General features: G+C 39.6%; 1 protein-coding gene across 5 annotated transcripts in view; it reads right to left on the bottom strand.

Moving 5' to 3' along the window:
• Positions 1 to 22,823, bottom strand: part of MYB (MYB proto-oncogene, transcription factor) — a 35,442-nt gene extending 12,619 nt beyond the window's left edge. For 2 of the 5 annotated variants that reach the window (XM_005210940.5, XM_059889592.1), the window contains exons 1-15: positions 22,676 to 22,823; positions 18,190 to 18,307; positions 16,414 to 16,485; positions 14,798 to 14,890; positions 14,338 to 14,558; positions 12,418 to 12,652; positions 11,103 to 11,183; positions 10,556 to 10,660; positions 9,001 to 9,255; positions 7,723 to 8,085; positions 6,102 to 6,244; positions 4,963 to 5,077; positions 4,746 to 4,871; positions 3,762 to 3,872; positions 334 to 441 (exon numbers count right to left, since the gene is read on the bottom strand). In XM_005210940.5, coding sequence (XP_005210997.1) covers positions 334 to 441; positions 3,762 to 3,872; positions 4,746 to 4,871; positions 4,963 to 5,077; positions 6,102 to 6,244; positions 7,723 to 8,085; positions 9,001 to 9,255; positions 10,556 to 10,660; positions 11,103 to 11,183; positions 12,418 to 12,652; positions 14,338 to 14,558; positions 14,798 to 14,890; positions 16,414 to 16,485; positions 18,190 to 18,307; positions 22,676 to 22,698 — 2,169 coding nt within the window. In that variant the 5' untranslated portion in view covers positions 22,699 to 22,823. 5 annotated transcript variants of the gene reach the window in all.
• Positions 22,824 to 23,168: the final 345 nt, after the last annotated feature.

Here is a 23,168-nt window from a genome sequence, read left to right as displayed (position 1 = left end):
ACAAAAAAGTAAAAATTTTGAAACTAAAAGTAAACTGTATCAATTATTTAATAAAACCTTTAAAAGCAGAAGAAAGAGATACTGTTACATGTGATTAACAATCTTAGTCTCAGTCACAGTAAGAAATGCTTCACTTCATCATTCCTTGGAAGCTTGCTCTAATAAAAAAATTTTCAGTGAGTCTCATATGAGTGGCAACAAGGAATCTTAGGAGTCTTTTAGACATTGGGAATTATTTAAAAGCATCACTCCACTACATCTAAAATGTTTGTTTGTTTTTTAAAGTTTTATAGTGAATAACTTTTTAGATACCAATGCTGGAATAGTAATTACCTGCAAGGGACTTGCCAGGGACCTGCTTTTAGGTACTGTAAATGCTTTGAGAACATTGTCTTCATCTTCTGATACTGGCGTCATTAAAACGGAACTTGTAAGAATATTCTAAAGGAAAAGAGAATAATTTGAAATTGAAATGAGGTAGGATAATAAGGGGACTGACAGAATTCTAACACTTGAAAGAGTAGATTACTATGAGTTGACACACATTAGCAGGAAAAAAAATGCAGGTATCTGCCAGAAATTCTCTTCCCAATGAGCTAAATGGAGAACTCAACTGTACTAACCCTAATCCCACTGGCAAACATTACTAAAACAAAAAGCTTCGAGGTCCCACACAGTTCCAGGAATGAGGCAGTGCACTCAAAAACATCTGCTAAATGAGTTAATAAAGACACATCTTTAAAATGAAAGATTTACTAAGCTCTGGTGAGAGAACTGTTCATTTCACATAACGGTAAGAAATCTTTTTGAGTTACAGATTAATGGTAGTATAGTTTAAAGGTGAAAAGAATGGAATTTAGAACCAAAGTTCTAACCCAGAACCAATACTTATAGGCTATACAATTTTGAACAAGTGACTAAACCTCCTCATGCCTCAGTTTCCCTACTAGTATAATGGAAATGACAATGTTACCAACCTTGTAGGGTACTTGTCAGGGTTAGATATCTGAGTTAATGCATCTAAAGCTCTGAGAATGTTAATCACCACTTTGTACACACTGAAAAAATATTAGCAATTGCTATTACCTCTGATTCTTCATAAGAGAAAAGGGTAATCATTCACAAATTACAAACTTTTAAAATAATGGTTAACTAAGAGGAAAACAAAAAAGGAAAACAAAACAACAACTACCAAGCTATGAAAAGACACAGAAAACATTTAAGAGCATATTACTAAATGAAAGAAGCTAGTCAGGAAGCTTCATACTGTATGATTCCAATTATATAATATTATGCAAGATGCAAAACTGTAGACTAAAAAGACCAGTGGGTGCCAGAGCTGAGGGGGAGGGAAGGATAACTAGACAGAACATGGAGGACCTTAAGGGCTGTGAAACTACGTTCTATTATACTATAATGGTGAATAAACGTCAGTATGCTGCTGCTGCTGCTGCTAAGTCATTTCAGTCGTGTCCGACTCTGTTCGATCCCATAGATGAAAGCCCACAGACAGAAGCCCAGCAGGCTACCCCATCCCCGGGATTCTCCAGGCAAGAACGCTGGAGTGGGTTGCCATTTCCTTCTCCAATGCATGAAAGTGAAAAGTGAAAGGGAAGTCGTTCAGTTGTGTCTGACTCTTAGCGACCCCATGGACTGCAGCCCACCAGGCTCCTCCGTCCATGGGGTTTTCCAGGCAAAAGTACTGGAGTAGGGTGCCATCGCCTTCTCCGTCATTTCAGTCGTGTCCAATTCTGTGCGACCCTATGGACTGTAGCCTGCCAGGTTCTTCTATCCATGGGATTCTCCAGGCAAGAATACTGGAGTGGGTTGCCATTTCCTTCTCCAGTGCATGAAAGTGAAAAGTGAAAGTGAAGTTGCTCAGTCATGTCCGACCCTTAGCGACCCCATGGACTGCAGCCCACCAGGCTCCTCTGTCCATGGGATTTTCCAGGCAAGAGTACTGGAGTCGGGTGCCGTTGCCTTCTCCGAAACGTCAGTATAAATTTGTCCAAATACATAGAATGTTCGACACCAAGAGTGAACTCTAAGGTAAACTATGGGTTTAGGGTGACTATGTGTCAATGTGGGCTCATCAGTTGTAACAAATGTAACTCCCTGGTGGGTGATGTTGCTAAGGGAGAGGCTGTGCATATGTGAGGGTGAGGATACATGGAAAATCTCTGTATCTTTTGTTCAACTTTGCTACTAACTTAAGACTGCTCTGAAAAATAATCTGTTTTAAAAAATGGTTAAAAAATAGAATAAAATAAAAAATGGTTGTAACCAAAGCAATGCAACATTGTGTATGATAAAGGGCATTTACTACATACAAAGAGTAGGACAGGACTGAGCATGCATGCACATACTCAGATGCTACATAAAACCAAACAGGAGACAATTTACCAAGGAGGAAATAGAGGTATCCCCTGCTATTCAAAAGTTCACTTCACACCACTTCACTTTCATTAAAATCCTACATTAGTAGTTATTTTCATGAACGGCTAACCAATAGAAATCCAAAGAGAATTTTTGCTTTTGTTTTGCAGCCAACTATTATAAAGGCAGCACATACCCTGAGTAGTTAGAGTGGCACCACCAAGCTCCTTCCCCAGGCAGTACACTCAGCATCTCAGCACCAAGTGCTACAGTTTAGAACTGGTACGAGCATCTTCATCTCAATTTATTTATTTTTATTCATTTTTTTACTGAAGCATAGTTGCTTTAAAATATTATATTAGTTTCTGATGTACAACATGTATAACACTAGATATTTTTATACATTATACATCATACACAGTTATTACAAAATACTATCTTTCTTGTGCTACACATTGAAAGTGAAAAATGAAAGTGTTAGTCACTCAGTCATGTCCAACTCTTAGTGACCCCGTGGACTATAGCCCACCAGGCTCCTCTGTCCATGGGATTCTCCAGGTACTATACATTTTATCCCTGTAATATTTATAACTGGGAGTCTGTACCTCTTAAACCTCTTCACCTATTTCATCCTTTTCCCCACCCCTTTTCCCTCTGGCAACCACTAGCTTGTACTCTGTATCTGTGAGTCTGTTTCTATTTGTTTCTTTGTTTTGTTTTCTAAAATTCGATTTATTTTTTGCACCTGTTAGTAAGATAAGTCCTAAGGTAAACTACTTCTTTGCTTTATGGTGGCTCAGTGGTAAAGAATCTGCATGCCATGCAGGAGACCTGGGTTCAGTCCCTTCCCAAGGGTTGGGAAGATCCCTTGGAGAAGGAAATGGCCACCCACTCCAGTATTCTTGGCTGGGAAATCCCATAGATAGAGGAGCCTGGAGGACTAAAGTCCATATGGTCACCAGAGTCAGACATGACTTTGTGACTGAACCACCACCAAAGGTTTCACAGGAATGCTCTACTTTCAGATAGTAGGAGAAACTTGTACTCCTTTTAGAAGAAAAATAAGTAAATTAAAAGATAATGTAAAAATTAGCATTGTTTTCATGAAAATATGTATTTCCATGCCGTAGATTTTTTAAGTGGCCAGGACTCTCAAGTCATGAGTGAATAAACAACAAGCAAGTCTGCAGCAGAACAGAATCAATTTCCAACACATGAACAAAATCTCACCATATATTCAACATTAATGATCATAAGAAAATAATCATGTGAGAGAATATTGAGAAGTATGATGCACAAAAGAGTGCCAAAACCACAATGGCCCCACATGCCACACACAGAATTCTGTGAGCCACCAACATCTTATAACACGGGCGTGTACTTACTGGCATGTCTGCCACAGGTGATGCCTGTGTGAACAGCTGAGTGTTCAGACTATCCCCTTCCCAGTGGTTTGAGCAGAAGAAGTTTCCTGCTTTATCAGTTGGAGATTCCACCTAAAAGCAAACAGGAAGTGCTTTGTTGTTTCTAGAGCTAGAACTTCCCAAGAAACAGTTACATTCAAGAGTCAATTTCCCTAAGATGAATAAAGTCTGAGGATCTAATGCGTAAGGTGGTGAGTATAGCTGATAATACAATATTGTATAGTTGACATTTGCTAAGAGTAGAACTTAATTAAATGTTATCACTGGAAAAAAGGTAACTATGTGAGGTAATAGATATATGTTAACTAATTCAATGGGGGAGAATCCTTTCACAAAGTACATGTATATCAACACATCACATTGTATACTTTAAATGTCTTATCATTTTATTTGTCAATTATATCTCAGTAAAGCTGAAGAAAAAGTCAGTCTCTGGCCAATCTCTCAACCTCTTATCCTTATATGAAAATAAATTCAAAAGGCCCGGTATCTAAGCTGCTGGAAATGCTTCTTGACACCAAGCTAAAACTTTGATCTTGGCAAGTTAGATTTCCTTTCTTTTACACTATGAATTAAAGAAACCGTTATTTTATTAGTTTCATTTCTCCATGATATCCAACAATTAAACATCTATGTATCAGTCAGTCATCTATCCATCTTTATATCAGTGATTTTAAAAAGTACAATACAAAGCTGCTTCCTTCTCTTTCCTCTATACTTTCTAGCATCTTCTCTGTTCAAACAGGAAGGAAATAGAAGTGGCCTGGCTTCCCAATTACAAGGTGGCATGCATATGCTGCCAAGCCTGGCTGTATCTCTTAACAGCATCTTATATGAAAATATTGTATGAAACATGGTATTACACAGTGCCCACGCCAGACAATCAAGCTGCCCACAAGGAACAAAGGCAGCAGCGTTGTTCTTTTCAAAGGATCCCATGTTTACCTCTTGTTTAATCTTCTTCAGTAAAGGTTGTCCATTTTCTTGAAACTCAGCAACAATCCCAGATTCATCAGATTCCTGTTTGATCACATCCTGTAGGTCTTCTACTAGATGAGATGGTGTCTGAGGCTGAAGGAAAAATTGGGTACATTTGCATTAGAGGAGATTTTCTATCTGTATTAATACACCAACTAAACCCAAGAAATTTACTAGAACTTACTAGCATCTTCAGGGGACCATATTTAATTTCTTGAGCTGTGAGTGCATGTTTGAATGGTGTAGGAGTTCTTGGAGAGCTTTCTAGAATTGACCTTTTGATAGCTGGAGTTCTGAAGCTTTAAAAAGAAAACAAGAATTGGTTCAATATGAAAGATCATATGTCCCTTATGTTTCTCTACCTATTAAATGTAATATTCTTCTACTAAATACAATAAACTCTTATTGATATAGAATAGGGTATGCTGATGGATCAGGTATGTATTATTAAGGAAAAGATAATATGTCTATCGTGTATTTCCAAATATTTCAAACTACCATACCCCAAAACTAAGAGCATTAAAATATTTCTCATCTTTCTTTAACCATTCTGAAAATACATGTAGTGACTCTAAGCCTTTAAAATGAACACAAGCATTATGAAGATCTGATGTCATTTACAAATCAAGTTTATCTATTATCTTTTATCTATCCATAACAGAAAACATGCTAACCTCTGAAAACTAAAAGGTTTTTAAAACTGTTTTTAAAATGTATTTATGGTATAAGAAATAATAAAATTGCATTTTTAAAAGGCTTATTACAATTCATATTGATGTTGTCTGGCATTTTTTTTGAATTGGTTAAGCTTTTATTGAATATAAAAAATAGCTTAATCATTCCTTGGCTTTTAATCATATACTTTTCCTGGGGATGGCAAAACAGGTCCAATCGATAGATAAATTTCAGAAAGAAAAAATAAGATTTAAAAATATAAACTAAGTAAAGAACCATACTTATTCGTATTCCAAAGTTTATAATTAGAGAGGAAAGGATGTTGAAAATCTTGTTTTCAATGAAAAAGACTTACTGAACAAACAGAAAAACTGAATGGAAAAGTTATGTTAAACCTTCCTCTAGATATATAGGAAATTGTGAAGTGAACTACAAAAGATAGTTTATTCTCCCCCACTTCCACCCCTAGGTAGCTCTAACAGGCCCAGGACAGACATATTCAATGTGGAAATACACATGATTATGTACATAAAAGTGGATCAGTAAAATTATACACATATAAGTAGATCAGACACTTGGGGACTATTTTCTATTAATTAACTATAAGTAAATAAAATAAATAATTTTTTTCTTGAAACAAGGACTTACATAGTATTTTCCTTTTGAATTTTCACAGTCTGGTCTCTATGAAATGGAGTTGTAACAGTCAATTTGTGACCATTTAGTGGGGTGGAAGTTAAAGAAGGCATTTCCAAGTCTAAGTTTTCATGGTTATTGGAAGTATTTAAGAACTAAATATGAGAAGAAAGAAAAAAATACTTAAGTTAAACAGTGATTCTTTACTCAGCCCAATTTAAAAATTGATGTTAACAAATAGGTATGTTTTACTGACCCACTATATGAAATAATGATGTTAACAAGCACACAGTGTTTTATTTCAATTTTGCACCCAAGATTTGGAATATGATTTCCAAAAAAAACTTGTAAAATCCTAAGAAAACATTCTCAATAAATGACACCTGTCATTAAAAGAATGAGATGCACTTTTTATTAATGTTAAAAGTGTGGAAGTGACATCTTTTGGAAAGTAATCATTGTTTTTCTTTCATACTTTTTTTTCTCTTTAGTCATCTAGGAAACATCATTGTATAAAATTGACATTATGTGGAAAATTCTTGAGTAATAACCTGTATCTCTCAAAATACTGATGTTCTGGGAAAGTAATAGGTGTTCCTCAAATGGTTTCAAGGTAAAACAAATTTGGAAAACATATTTCAATCTCTTGGAAATTCACAATGCACATTAGTGTATTTAAAACTTTGAGAGATCCTGCAGTAAAGAAACTGCCTTAATTTTGTTCAATTCAGTGTTTCCCAAACTTATATACTTGTATATTTAGGTATTTTTCTGGAATATCATTAAAGTCTTACAGAACTAATATACTCTAGAACAGAATTTGGAAAATACAAGTGAAAAATAAGATTGGTTTTTTAGTGGGCATATCATTTGCTCACACTTAGAGTTGTTCTTAAAACAGACTCAACAGACATAACTGGAAAAATGTTTTAAAGTGCCAAATTAACTTCAAATGTTTACATAATTAAGGAACAAATCTTTGATAAGAATGATAATTTCTATGCCTTAAAAATCTATATGAAGTAAGAACATTCATTGGCAAAAAAAAAAAAAAGTGCTAGTAAAATCTTATGGCATGACTCAGAAGAGCCAATGTTGAGAAAGTGAAATTAAAACGTACGTTATTTTTCTTAAGCATTTGTTCCTCATTTTCTTCCAAAATTTTTTCACTTAAAGATGGATTGGAACCTTTAAATCGTCTAGTTGCACTTCAAATGTTATCTAAACATTTGGTCCCCTTCTCCCCTGGGTCAGTGAATCATGTAATAATAAGTGAACAAAGAGATAGAAAATCTGTTAAAGTTTTTAAAGGGAGGGAAGGGATGGGAGACAAGGAAGAAATAGAAATGTTAAACTCCAGTGTGGAAGGAAATAAATGCACATCCCATGCAACTAACCATCCTTCAAATCACCAGAAGGTCAGAGAGAGATTATGACAAAATCATCAGTCAGTCTACAGACAGCCTAAACTCTCGGAGGCAGTATGACTTAGCAATAGCTAGAGGCAACAATGGAACGAAATCAGTGAAGACAACAGTAATTAGTCATTTGTTCCAAAGGATTAGTTTCTAGATTATTAAGGCTCAGGTGTCTGTTGAAAATTAGTAACAGCTGTGCAAAAATTGTGCTCTACCTGCGAGGGGGAGAATGGTAGGCTTTTGACAGGGGAACGCTTGGGAGTTGAACTGCTGACGTCAGCAAGTATCAAGGAACTAGAGTGTCCGGTGGCTACGGGGCTGGCCTGGCCCCGCTTTTTTCGAAGGATGACCCGTGGAATTGTGCTGAGCCTCACAGGAGGGAAGGGCTTGGGCAGGTCAAGTGAACCCTCACTCAACTTGCGTCTGTTCGCCCTCGTGCTAGGCTCTCCTGCAGGTCTATTCACACTGCCCTCTCTCTGCTGAAGCTGGAGGGCTTTGCCTGCATCGTGTTGGCTAGGTGAAAAATCTGCTTCTTCAAAGAATTCAAAACTGCTGAGATCACCCCACGATGAAGCATCCTGAAACAATGTGGGAGGCACAGAACTTTGAGACAGTGTGTGCATGGTGTGTGCCATCACCTGTAACACAGCACTGAGAAAGATGCTGAATGCAAAGAAAACACCTGGCCCCCTTGCTAGACTTCCTGTGAAACAGCCTGGAGACTGAAACAGTTATTCTGGCACAGGGCACGGTGTGTCTCCCATCCTGCCTCGAGGCTGGCCCTCCTGGGAGCTGCAGGAAGCTCCCAGTACTCTATCATTTGCATGCAGTTCAAAGCAAAAAGAAAAGCTCTTGGGTGGCACATCTTGGCAATGTTCATCCTCTGTCTGATGGGGATGCAATAAATGCTTTTTAATCAACTGGGAAACAAAGAAAATGAATTGTCAGCTTTTCTGATGCTGAATTCAAGTTTGTTTCACCGGAGATGGTTTGTGTCAGTGAACTAGTTGGGACCAGCAATCAATAATCAATGTTTGTGGAGAAAGCCATGTCCGCCAATGAACTTATTACCACTTCAAATACATTGGAAGACTGCTTTAAGTTCTAAGTATTTCTTAACATAATTCTTAATGAGCTATCCAAAAGCAAAGCACAGTTCTGGGAAAACACAAAGGAATAAACAAAAGTTAAAAAAAAAAAGGTTTAAAATAATCCAAATATTCCTATAGCCCAAGCTCTACTTAAAGGTCATTGACTCTACTATTTTTATAAATATGCATTTTGAAGGAAATGTGTGAAAAGCTACCTTTTATGTGGGTAGCCTAAGAAATCAGATATTGAAGAAACACACGAAAACTAAAGTCACACTTATATGTTTACATTACTATATGCTAATAATACAATATTCACTACAGAAAATGGCCACGATTTGAGAAGTGGGTTTCCTAATTCCTCTTCCCAAAATGTTAACTTGCCTTAAAAATTCTACTTACAGAATCTATAAATTGAAGTGTTTCTGCAAATTCTAAGAGGTTCTTAACATTGTCCAGGATGGTGCTTTGGTGGAAGATCATGCACCTGGCAGGAGAGGCACTTTCTTCAGGTAGGGAGCCGGGATCCGCGGGCAGAGATGGAGTGGAGTGGTGCTCTTCCAAACAGGAAACAGGTGCACTGTCTCCATGAGGTCTGGTGTGGTCGGCAATGGTGGTGCTGTGCCACCCGGGGTAGCTGCATGTGTGGTTCTGTGTCTAAGGAGGGGGGTGGGGGAATAAAGAAAGAGCAGGGAGAAGAAAGGGAGAAGGAACTTAGCAATGAAGTTGCATAAGGTATCAGATGCTGTTAGAGGAAAGATAAAAGCCATTGCATCATCCAGAACTTGCGCCTATGAAACAGTTGTCAAGATGTTTCCTTTTATCAATGCAAGACCCCACTTTTTAGTAGTGGTATATAGCCTGTCATCTATGGATGACCTTCACTGCCATCATTTTGTTAAAATTGCAAACAGAGGAACTCTGTTACAAGGAACAACTCTCACATGGAATGTCTTAAAGATCTACTTGAACATAATTTCCAAAAGGACCATAAATGTTTGTTGTGAATTAAGTGGGCTGTTATTCTCACCCTAACCTACACAAGGGCTGGAAGATTCAAAAGTTAGAGTTTCTTTTATCTGTGTATATTCTTGTGTCTTCTATTCCTTTTTAATGCTACAGATTGCACTGATGCAGTAAAGAGCTGCCAAATCAACGTGGTTACAAAAGCAGAAGAGCAAATTAACAGAAGTCTCCTTTCAGCATGACCACGCAACAGGAGAAATTGCAAAACATTAACTAAAGTTAAAAAGTGGTCGAACTATCAAAGGCACATAATCATTTTATTATTTAACCAAAAAGAAATCTACTCCTGAGGATACCTACTGGGTATCGTATCTTTTATTCTCTTTCTTGGTTAACTACATATGTTACAAAGTACAAGCTGCTTTCCCAGTTTGTCGTCCAGTCACTAGAAAAGATGTCAAAATTCAATAATGGTCCACACGGCTTTTGTGCATGCAAACAAAAGAGGGTCACTTATTTATGGAGAGATTTGATATATATATAATTTTTACATGGATATACTGGGCATACATTAAATTATGTTTGAAATGATAAATATGAAAATCTAGCTTAAGAAAAGTAATAGAAAAAAATTCAATGAATAGGCACCAGACACACAGCTTTGTAAAAAAAAATTGCAAATTTTCAGTTTTTTCTCTGCTACTCACTAAATTGATTATAGTCCTTCTGAAGAAAAAAAAATTGAGGAAGAGACTCATAGATGGATATTGAGGTTCTATGGCAACACAAAAGGACGACTTCCAAGTTAGTCAACACACACTGTGATACCGATTGCATTTTATTACAAGCAACCTCTAGTGTTTAAACATTGTTAGTGGATATATGGAGTCTTGATTAGTGTGATTGTTAGAAGATAATGGAAAAGATATAGAAGAACACTGGGGTCAAGCCATTATCCACCGCTTGGATCAAGCACGCAGTGACAGCTTACTGGAAGTGCCTGCTGTCCTTTGAGTTCGTTCTCAGTTGACATTAGAAGCAACTCTAACTCCTTTATTCGCTTTTCTTTCTCAGGGTCTTCATCATTATAGTGTCTCTGAAATGAAAAGTTAAGCAAGAAGAAAACACAAAGGCCTGGTTGGTAGCTGTAAATACAATGGTCATGGCCTGTGGTTCACAAGAGACCACACAGAACCCAAAGAACCCTGGCATGGAACCAACGCCAACCGAATCTGGCCACTACAGAAATCTCTGTGAATGTTATCCCAGACATAAGGGAGGGATGTGAAACGTGAGGCTCAAGGAGATGCTGACAGAGGGGTTGTTTCAACTTTCAACATCCGAGAACCAGAGAGTCCCGTGCTAATTCAATCCGGAAGTGGAGACTGCTGGCCAGAACTCCGCCCATTTTTTCACTGTCCCCCATTTTTTTAACTTCAATGGATCAGGTGGAAATAAGTGTTTGGATGAAAGAACCAGAGCTGTGCCTTGAGCAACTAATGAGCTTCTTTATGAAATGATCTTTACAGTGGGCTTACCTGAATAGCTGCAGCAGCTGGCTGAGGGACATTGACTATATTTACATGTAATGCTACAGGATATGGGACGTGACTGGAGACCTACATCAAAAATGCAAAACAAAGGCCGAGTCATTCATGGTTACACATGCTTCAGGGGACTTGTTGGCTTCCTCAAGTTTCACTCTAAGACTAAGGAAAAAAAAAGCACTTTTCTGATAAAATTCACAAAGCAAAATAAATAAAATCCAATTCTAATTTGAAATTTTAGCCAAACATTTAATAATATTAAAGCAACGTAGTGAAAAAAAATTTAAATGCTCATTAATTATGACAGGAAGTATTCCTTAGAGAAAACTAGAAAGAAAAATATAATCTGAAACACATTCATGAGTGTATGAACGAAGTTTTGATGCCAAAAACAGCTGGCACTAGCTGTTTATAAATAAAAATATTTTTCTGTGAATTATTATGAGTTTTTTTAGTAAAGAGTACAGCAGCTCTTAGGATAGTTCATTCATCTAAGACTTTTTAGGAAAGTCTGCAGTCAAATTTACAGAATAGACAGAGAAAGTAAAAACTACTTGGGAGTATGTTTTGCATAGAATTTGCTTATGAGCTCTGAATTCTTGGATAAATTTCATCATTTATTATTGTTAATTTTAAGATTCAAGTCTTGCAATCTTGATTTTTTTTCTCTTTATTCTTTTCTAATCCATTATGAAAATTTCTTTCCATAAATATAAATATCAAGAAATGAAGAAAGAATCACACTGATTCAAAGGAGGATAAAAAACATCAGATGTCAGTCATGAAACTGCTCTTGTTTCTCAGTAAGAAGGCAAACACTTACTTAGTGAATGAATAAATTAAGACCTTTCAGCTAGATCACTACCAGAGCTGAACTTACAATCACCTGTTAAATTTCAGTGTCAAACTATTTCCCTGTAAATGTAATATTACATTCACTTTTTATTTTGGCAGAGAAAAGTACTAGATACAACTGCACCTCCATGCCCTCATTCTTCTTCAGCAATACCTTGTTAAGTAAATTTACATTCAAAAGCTAACTTCAAATTAGATTTGAAGCAGCAAGTTAAAACCAAACAACCTGGATTCTAGTCTGGACAGTCTCTATGAGCTGTGTAACCCTGGACAAATCACTTAACATCCTCATTTCTGGATTCATATTAGGGATAACACCACCTACCCTTCTCAGTTGATCATGATCATGTCTGCGAAAACTAAGTATTCACTAGAAATTATCATTATTACCTGGAACTAGTAATAAAACAACCATCTCTTTCATTAAACTGAATGCTCAGGAACAACTTACGTTTTGTGCTTCAGAAATGTGGTAATAGGGATAGTCACTGTTAACGGAGGGTTGGCCAGCTGGAGGGAGTTGAGCTGAAGGTGGAGCATGCGTAAAGCCCATCAAATGGCTGTTCTTCTGAAAGCTTGTGGTCACTGGTGGCTGGCTGGCTTTAGAAGACTCCTGCAGATAACCTTCCTGCTCGACCTTACGACGCATTGTAGAATTCCAGTGGTTCTTGATAGCATTATCAGTTCTGCACAGAAATATATCACATATTCATTTTACAAACAACAATTTCAACTCAGATTACAGTTAATTGACAGAAAACTGTTTCTAACAGAGACTTTTCTTTTGGTCCAGTACTAGTGTTTTTTTTCACTTCTGTCTTCTCTACGTCCTTAAAAGCACGCTACCCCAATCAACTAATTAAAAATCCATAGATTTCTCTAAATTACATAATATGGAAATTATATAGTTTTATACAAATTTTGAAATCTTTTAGACATTTGTCTTTCCTTGTTAAGTGTATTTTCAATACAATACAATTTCAATACAATGTTTATTCTGACTGTGGTACAAGACTCTAATACAACTTAAAGTCCTGGTTGTTCTAGAAAATTACTCCTTTGAGTTGTGGACTGACATACACATCACAATAGGCACTCACTGAAGTTTGGTGAGCAATAATGATGTTGCTGCTGCCTCAATGTCTACTCTTTATCTAGAACAGTACTAGCTAGAGATTTTGAGTAAAAAATCCTCCCACATTTCAGAAACCACCTAAAACTGTTCCAAAGCGGGCAGAGATGAAAATGTAAAATGGCATCCAGAAAGGAAAGAGGCTAACTTCCAATATATTTTTAAACTGCAAAGCATTTTTACTAAAGTTTTTCAATTCTCAGGAAAACAGTTTCTCAATTCAAAAAAAAAGAACAAAACCGTTTTAAGCCTCTCTTTTACTATTTCTGTGGGGGTGGGGGAATGCATGCTAAAGAAAGAGGAAGTTCAATCGCCCCTTAAAACTTTAAAAGAATCAACAACATATCCTCTCAGACCATATGGGAGAAAAGGCCTCCCTTTATCAACCTCTTGAATTCTCTGAGCTTATTCTGGACCAAGAGAGAGGAAATGCTTCAGAACATCACAAGGGAATACTGAATAGACCATCAGAAGCACGGCCTTCTTTGAAACGACTCTTTCTCCACTTTGGGTCATGAAGCTGAAGAATAAAAGTATTTAAAATATTTCCTATCTTATGATATTTTTATGAAGATTTATAATAAATAGTATCTCCCCAATTAAACATCTGTTATAAACTGTTTAAATGGTGAAAGTGGGACAAAAATGAGCTTCCAAAGATATCCCTCAAACTGAGGTCATTTTCATGCCTTGTTCATGAAAAAGAAAGCATAACAACAACATTATTTAAAAACCTGGAAGAAGTATGATAATTCTAGAGATACAGCCTTTCTTTATTCAAAAGAAAAAAATTAAGCCAAGTGGTATAATGAAATGAACATGGTATCAGGAAATGGTACCTGAACTCCTTCTGGTCACAACTAGCTGTATGAACTCATACCAAACTATTAATCCTTGGTTTCCTTCTACATGTTTAGAGTTTTGAAGTTTACAGAGTGCTCCGATATATTTTATTTGGTACTAACATTGGCCCTGAGAAGTGGGTTATAACCTGTTTTGCAAATGGGGCAATTGAGGCTGAGAAAGTTGGCTCAAGCTCACCATTGGGGTGGATTCTGGAAGTCCTGAACCAGATAACCTCTAAAGTCTCTTCCAGTTTTAAAAGCTATGGATCTGGTTTATCTAATGAAACATACACCACAACAAAATGTAATTCACTCACCATACATTTTAAAACAGAATGTTCCATACCCGTTCCCTCATTCTTCCCAATCAATATATTTTTTGACATATTATTACCGTCCAGGCAGTAGCTTTGCGATTTCTGCCCATCTGTTCCCCAGTCTCTTGTGTGCCTGGTAAATAATTCTGTCTTCCTCTTCTGTCCAGGAGGTTTTCTTAACTTCTGGATTCAAGTGGTTATGCCACCTCTCCCTACATTGTTTTCCAATTCTCCCCTTTAAGTGCTTGGCAATAACAGACCAACGTTTCGGACCGTATTTCTGTACAAGCTCTATCACCTTCAGATAAACACACAAAAATAACCTATGTTTTAATGTTATGTAATGAGTCAGTGTAATCATTCTTCATGTTATCTTTAGAAAATTTCTAAAAATCTTCTTTCATTCATGGGAAATATGGGAATAGAGACCTCAACTTTCTGTTTGTATACTTTACCTGTTTCTTCAAGCTGGGAAATATTCAACAATATTGGGGGCTATTCGTAATTGTGATTCACACCAACGAATAAAGAACTTACTCTCTGATCTTCCTCTTTGGTCCAAGGACCCTTGATGAGCTCAGGGTTTAGTACTTTCTGCCATCGGTGCTGGCACTGGACATCTGTTCGATTCTAGGCAAATAAGATGAAGCAAGCACTGTCACGTAAGACATGATGTGATAACACATGAATACTGTTGTCATATAAATCACATGTGGGCAATATACCATGAAAACATTCAAGAACATTTTAGGGCATGTTTGGAAAGCCCATTTCTTATAGCTAAAGAACATACAAAAGAATACATCAAAGTTGTATCTAAAATTAGAAGTTCTCCATCCTGAGGGAAACAGTTCTTCTACGTGATCTAAAGGATCGTCATACAGCATACTTGGCTGTCAATTTAACTTAACCTTAATCTCAGTGTGTTGCTTTGGAAGTACGCATATGGATTAAGACTTCTTAGAGATTTTATATTGATGTTGGACCTTTATGTTGATGTTGGACCACTCTAAATGACATAAGTTTGATTCTCATTCACGCTAAGAGATGTGCTTCGATTTAGGACTAAAGTGTTAATATTGCAGAAAAAACAAAGATGAAAAAAAAAATGGGCCCTATTTTATAAGAGCTTATAATCATGTAAGTAGTAAAAGACAAACATATAGTTAACTAAGAAGGTGAAATTTGATTCATAGGCAAGAAGAGACCACAGCAAAATGATATTGGGGTGGAAAAAAGGAGTGTCTCCTGAGAAGGAGAAATTATGTTTCCTTAGAAATAGTCTGGAAAAGGTCTTGGCATAGACTGTGAAGGATGGATGCAACATTTTAAGAGGTGGCATCACCAGGGACACAAGTTCTCAGGAGGGAAAGCAGAAATGAATTCAACCAAACCTGCTTACAGAGAGGAAGCAGGAAACAGAACTGGAGCTATTAAGTCGAGGCATATGGAAGAGCCTCCATGTGCCAGGTCTAGGCAGTTTACTTAATGTGTGAGACTTGAAGTCACTGTCGCTAGTTTTGAGATGTAAGGTAAAGCTGCATTTTATGAAGCTCCATCTACCAATGGTGTCTGGGACATGTGAGAAAGTGAAAAGCTACAAGCTGGAAAACCAGTTATGAAGGCAATGCAGTTGTCCAGAGAAGAGGGAAAGGGGCCAAACATGTAAAACAGTGAGGAGAATGAACAAAGGCATCCCAGATTCCTTAATCCTGGCTTTGTGTAGGGGACGGGGTGGGGGTGGGGGTGGGGGGCGGGTAAGTCTAAAGGAGCTCCAAAATTTTAAACCAGGATACCAAAATTATGGCTATTGAAAAGATATGAAATTGAAGAAAAGCAGACTTGGGGGAAATATCATGAGTTTAGTCATCCACCATACAACAAATTTAATCAAATTGCTAATATATATTATCCTAAAAATGAAAAGATAAAGAAGGAAGCATTTAAGATATGCTATAAAAAATCCATTAATAATATCTTTAGAAATTTAATTATATGCATTACAATAGAAATATAAGTTATGGATAGGCATTTCTCCCTTACTTCTTACATAAAAGCACATGTGTAATGTTTTAATATCATCTCCTAGGATATCTTATTTAAATCTTTGGGAGAGGATTTCCTTTTACAGAAAGAAAAAATTACTAACTTACCGGGAGATAATTAGCAATAACTTTCCAGTCATCTGTTCCATTCTGTTCCACCAGCTTCTTTAGTTTTTCATCCTAAGATATTTAAAGGTAATCCTAGGATATTAGTCATTTACTGTAAACTCAGATCAGAGTTTGAATCTTGATTCAACTACTGATGAGTTATATAAGCTTGGGTACATCATTTAGCTTTTCTGGGCCTTAATATTGTCATCTGTACAATGGGAATGATAGTGTCTGTCAACAGGATTATTTGAGAATTATATGAGTTAATTATGCAAAACATTTAGCATAATGTCTGATACAAAATGTTTAACACTTGGTGACTTTTAAAAGTTCTACTTCATGGGAAAAATATGAACTCCACTGTTTGATTTAATAGACATTGAATTATGGCATTAGACAGGATCTCAATAAGAAACAGTTCAAGTTCTACTCTAATATTTACTAAGTTCAATATCTTCATTTAAAAAAGTGGAGGATCACTTTTCTTAATTAAACTTGAAGGTATGATGTAAGAAAATCATTTAGTTTTTGTATCAATATATTCACAATTTAAATGAGACCAAATTTATTAGAACACAGAAGACACTAAACATCAGGGTGAAATCTTTCAGTTCACAACTGTTTTTCTAAACATATTCAAGCAAAAGAGAACCCCCATGTTGCTGCCAAGGTAACTTTCACACATGATGTGACTCCCATGGTACAACACAGACACAGGAATTAGGAAACCAGGGTTACCATCAGAACTTCTGAATCTCTAAGAATAATCCATGTGCACGAGTTCCACAGGTAAAATACATTTCCCATGGACCTCATTGGAAATCCTGCCTGCCTGTCAATGAGAGATCTGGTTTAAGTAAAGGAGGGCAGAATGAAACTGAACAAGGGTCAATATCATTTATTCTAACACGAAATCCTCTACAATCAGTTGCAAATTTTGAGGACTTTAAAGAAAAAAGCAACTTTTCTCTTACATTAATAATTTTGCCCCCTAAGCATTTTTCCATTCCTACAAAGATCAAGCTTTTGATAAGCTCGCAGAAAAAGAGAGGTGAGAAGCAGACACATCTCCATCCATTCTGAATGCTCTCAGAGCAGACTGAGCAACTAACACTTTCAGAACAGACACCCAGGTATATTTCTCTGTGTAACATTATATGCCAAGAATGCTAAATGAACCTGTTACAACAAGTTTTATGGGTGCTGCTTTATTCTTTTGTTTTGTTTTTGGAAATAGCAATTCATTCATTGGTTCAGGGAACATTTATTAATATTCCACTTTGTGGCGATCAATTCTGGGTTCAGGAACACAAAAATGAATAGATATTTAGCCCTGCCCTCAGCAGACTCACAGTCTACAGGCAGAGGCATATATGTTACAGGAACAATAAATACGAACGTGTACCCAGTGGTTGGAGGATGCATCCAACGTGTCTAGGGAAACCAGGGACAGCGTCACAGAAGAAGCAATGTCTCACAAGTGATGAAGAAGTAGTTGTGGAGTAAAATGACAAGAACAGAATAGGCAGAGGAAAAAACAATAAAGTGAGAAGACAAGAACATTCAAACAGCTGCAAAAAGTTTGAAAAAGGATGGTACAGTGTCCATGTAGGGGAGTGGTGAGGGGTAAGCACACTGCACAGGCAGGCTAGGGTAAGAAATCAGAGAGCCTGCTAATAGGTTTGAACACCTGTAGTTTAGCTGAAATTTTGTTTTTCACAAATGGAAGCACTCCATGCTTTTTCCTCATGTTTTGATTACATAATTAGTTACCTCTTCCCTGGTCCACCTAGTTTTCCCCAAGTGACGCTTTCCAGACTTGGGAAGCAATCCATCATAATCATGGTCACACATCTCAATGTCTTCATCATCCTCGTCACTACTGTAGATGCTGCAGAAATAAAAAGTGGGCAGATGTGGACTGAAACAAGAGGATCCAAACTACAGCAAGCAAAACTCACACCAAAACTCCTCAACAATCTCTTCAAAGTTTACAAAGATAAAACTTGGAAAAGTTGCACAACAAGAGTGTTTTTGGCACTTTGTTGCTCTGGGATTGTAAACGAGTTTTGCTGTTTTTGGTATCCACAGATACGGCAAAGGACCTGGCACTTTCTATTGCACTGCATGTTTAAACCTGCTGTTAATGTTAGACCAGTGACAAATTACACAATTGGCAACCTTCCAACCAATGAAGGTTTAGGTTTAAAACTTAATGTTAAAGACAATAAAAAGAACGAGAGCCCACATCCTTTATATAAGTACACTCAAAATCTTTGGCATACGTCACATGGTTTAAATAATATTTCCCAAATACAATAAACAACTCAATTGCGTTATCTTCATGGGGCTGGTGTTTTATTAGGAGGAAAAAATTCAAGAAGTAATACACCCAACAATACAATTATAGTCATCTCTTAAAGATTAGAAGATTAAGAGAATCTAACAGGGAAAGGATTTAAAAACTGAGAAAGGATAAGGGATCAAGTGATCAAACTGCATTGTAAATAACATTTATATCAAACAGTTAAAAACTCCAGACCAGGTCGATCCAACTTGTGGCCATGTTTACAATCCTCAGTTTCCAGAGTAACCAAGTGAATAATTTAGGCCACATGGTAGTCAGAATCTTACTTACTCATGTTTTTTCTACCTCAGACTGAATGGTATTTGAAAGATCTTAAAATGTACCTAATTCAAAACTGAGGGATTTCCCCAGATGAGTTTAAAAGGAACTCATTACTGTTTTCAAAAGAACTTTTCCTTTTACCTACTTGACCAAAACTATAAATTTTGATGTCTTTTGAACTAACTCTATACTTAATATTTATTAATCATATAATGATGAATGTATCCCTATAATAGATATGAGTCATTTTACAGCCAGTTTACTTTTAGTTATTATTTTACTTATATAAAACTTAAGTTACAAGGAAAAATTATACTATCTTTAAAGAGTTAACTAAAAATTTATCATTGCAATATTGAGAATTCCATCAAATTAAGAACAATAAAAATAATTATATAAAGTAATATCATAATGCAAATCATTATTCTAAAAAATAAAATGTATATTCATATCTGGTCTTCCAGAAGCAACTTACAAGTATATATTACCCATCCCTTACAAACCAGCAAAATTACTTCCCCCAAATCCTGAATTTGAGGTTCTTATAATTTAAAACTATTATTCTGGGAAACAACGCGAAGGTTCAGGATTCATGGTGAGCAAGCAGGATGTGATCCAAATTTAAAACGCCATCACACAAAAAAAGACCACTGAACTATATTTATAATCTATAACCATCTTTCACTTAGGGGCTATCCTTTTAAAGGAGAGCCTGATCCCATTTCACACTATCAACAAAGGGTTCTAAACAACTTCTGATTAATAATTACAGTAGCTTTCCTTTAATAAAAAACACAAGCATCATAAGGTGAAAAAAATGTTATTATAATCCCAGGAATTTTGAAAGGTTCATAGAGAACTCCTTGGAAAGCCCCCCAGATGAAGTGGCACCCTTGTGAAATATCCGGGATTCCAAGAAAGCCTGAGTCATCTGCAAGTGGAGTCACAGGTTCAGCTGAATTTAACTTTGGGGGTCTCGATAGATCTGGAGATCACGTTTTCAGAACTGAGAACTACTCGTTCCAAACCAGTAATCCGACACCACTGTCTTGGCAACAGCTGAACACTCAGGAATAAGCAACAAATTCGGCCGCCCATAGGGGGCAGCCTACATCAGGAGAGAGCGCATAGACACTAAATAGGACTAGGCTTCTGGAGGTAAAGGTGCCAATCCTAGTTTTGCCTCAACCTAGCTGCGTGACTTGGACAAATCACTTCCCCTCTCTCAAGACCTCAGTTCCTCGCCTATACAGAAGGGCTTGGATTCTACTTCTAAGGTACTTTCCAGTGCTAATAAAGGATAATTCCAGATCTTTCGTTGAGTCTAAAAATTAAGCAGAAACGTGCAAAATCAGAGATGTGCACAAGCAAAGTCTTGGGGGAAACTTGGTGTGTGACTTCCGCAGGTCCTGAAGAGGCCACTGAAGAGGGGAGCAGGGCTACTAGCCCAGGGCTGGTCAAACTATCAGCTCCAGGGTCCATTAGCACGCGAGGCACGGGTGTTGCCTTTGAGCTTTGCATGCGATTTCCTCGCTCTGAACGGTCCCGGTCGTCTAAGTAGGATGATTAATTTCTACTAAGGACCTGAAATAACTTTTCCTTTATCTGCTCTGACAAGATCTCAGACCCAACAGTCAGAAGACTTTCAAAGGCTGATTTCAAGCTTGATGCACCCCGGCTCCCCACCTGCTAGACCTGGTGTGGTTACAAGAGTACGACTATGAATGTTACATTCTGTCAAGGAAACAAACCGTGCAAAGAAACGAAAAAGAAAAAAAAGTGTTGGGGGTTGGGAAAAAGGGAGGGGAGCGGGAGGAAGTGCCTTGTGGCCGCTACTGTGATTCTAGAAAAAGGGTTCAGACTCATTTCGCTGACCTGGTTAATAATCCCTGCCGAGTCGATGCTCGCCTTGCAAGAAACGGCTTCGAGCCCACAGCCGGGTTTCTCTTCCCCCTGAGGCAGGTTCAAGGCTCCCGCCCGTCCCGGCCACCTCCCCTCGCCGCTACCTGGGAGCCGCCGGGAACCTGAGCAGCCCCGCCCCGCGGGGACGGTCAAGATCGCGGCGCGCGGAGCCTGCCTCCGCGCCTCCTCCCAGCACCGCTTCCCAGCTCCCTCCTCCTCCTCCTCCTCTTCCTCCTAGTTTCTGCTCCCGAAAAAAAAAAAAAAAAAGATGACCCCGGCTGCTCTACAGTTAAGTCCCAAAGGCGAAGGTGAAACCACTCAAGAGGCAACACCCTCGCCCCGCGCTCCCAGACCCGGGAGAGGCAGAGGGAACCAGCGAGAGCCCCAAGTCGTCTCCCTTTTTTTCTCCAGTACCTGGCCTTGTCTGGGCGCCGCTCCCCGGCCCGGCCAGGCCCGGCCGAGGGTGCTGCTGCAGGGCCCACACCCACGCTCTTTGCAACTTCCTATCTCTGCGAGAGGATAGGCGACCTCCGATGCAAAAACGAATAAGTAAAAGAAAATCAAACAACCCGAGGAAAAAAGCGTGGGTTTGCTTTGCCTCCAGGGACTTTTTCCCCCAGCACGTCTCGGCCAAGGTCTGTCCCCGCGTCCCCTTCTCCGCCCGGGGCGACCGAAGGCTGCGCGAGCAGGGCGCCAGGAGGAGCGGCGACCTTGGCCGCGTCCACGTGCGCGCGCCGCGCCGGGGCCTCCAGCACACGGGAAGCGCCCGCGGGGATTGCGTCCCTGTTGCGCGGCAGCGGCGTTGGGTGCCGCCCGCCTCCGTCCCTTGCCATTGAGCTGCAACCGTGGCGGCGGCCGAACTAGCCCCCGCACCCGGCCACTCAATGGGAGCGCCGCCGCGTCCAGTCCGGGAAGTCCACAGACTGGTCGAAGCAGGAGCTCCAGCAAGTGACAGTTCGGACCAGTCTCTCCCCTCTCCTCTCCCCGTTTCCCTCTGATCCGCCAAAATGTAACAGCACTTCACTCCCGACACCCGGCGAGCCTCCCCAAGTGCACTTGACATGTGCGGCGCGGGCGCGTGGGGGTGGATGTACAATGTTTGCTTTAGAAATAAAAGCCTCCCAGAGAATATGGATTCGAACATTCAAAACCAGAGCTTAAAACAATCTGCAAAGGTAGAGACCCTTTCCTCCCCTACAAGCTTCTTTCCAGCAGCCTGTCAGCTGACACTCTTCTTCGCCTCCATAAAGAATGAATGAAATTTAAATGAACTACCTGCAGCCACTAAACAGTTCGGCATTTCCCCTATATCAGCCATTAGCTCTGCACTTCCAAGTCCAAACATATCGCAATGCATCCAGCAATTACGCTGCGACTCGCTCGCCGACACCCGCGGCATCAAGCCAGGAACGTAGTGGGCTCCCCGGGGCTGGTGGGCACCGCTCTGCCCCTGGCTGGAGCGTGCTGCTATTTTCCCCCTAGAGAGAAGGTACCCTGTGCAACTTGCAAAATGAGCCTCAGGGCGTGCTTCCCAGCGTCCTAATGGATTTCCAGCACCGACTCTTCATTCTCCGTCCCTCGAGTGGCTTCTGCTGCCGAGGCAGGGGCTCCGGGTCCTCGCAGTATGACAGCCCCGCAGAAGATCCGGGAACGAATTCCCACCTGCTCCCAAGCTCCTGGAGCCCAGCGCGCCCCCGCCCACGGCCGCCCACCGGGGATCCCCATTACCTGTGCCGGGGTCTTCGGGCCATGGCGCGGCGGGCGCCGGGCTCCGCTGGGAGCCGCGGGAACCGCACGGGGCTGCGCCTCCCGCTGCCCGCCTGCGTCCCTCCCCGGCTGCGCAGTGGCGCTCCGCACCGCCGGGGCGAAGTTTCTCAGGAGAAAGAGGAGGAGGAGGAGGAGGAGGTCTCGGAGGAGGAGGAGAAGGAGGAGGAGGAAACAGGTTGATATTAAAGTGTAAACTCTGTAAACAGAGATGCCATCAAACAAAGAGCTTTGGACACTCCCCCTCCCGCCAAATCTGGCGCCCCTGCAGTGCGCACGCGCCCTGTCCGCCGCCTCCGCGGTCGCCTTGGCTGCCGCCCTCCGGGTTGCCTGGCCCGCGGGGCCGCGGCTCCCCTCCGACTCTCGCGCCGCTGTGTGGCTCCTGGCGCGCTGCGAGGCCGGGGCGGCGCGCGGGCGGAGAGCCCGGGGCCAGGGAGGGGCGACCGGGGGCCGCGGC

The sequence above is a fragment of the Bos taurus genome, chromosome 9 (genome assembly GCF_002263795.3).
Source record: "Bos taurus isolate L1 Dominette 01449 registration number 42190680 breed Hereford chromosome 9, ARS-UCD2.0, whole genome shotgun sequence".
NCBI lineage: Eukaryota > Metazoa > Chordata > Mammalia > Artiodactyla > Bovidae > Bos > Bos taurus.
The sequence above is the reverse complement of the archived record's forward strand: the minus strand, read 5'-3'. Positions and strand labels throughout refer to the sequence as shown.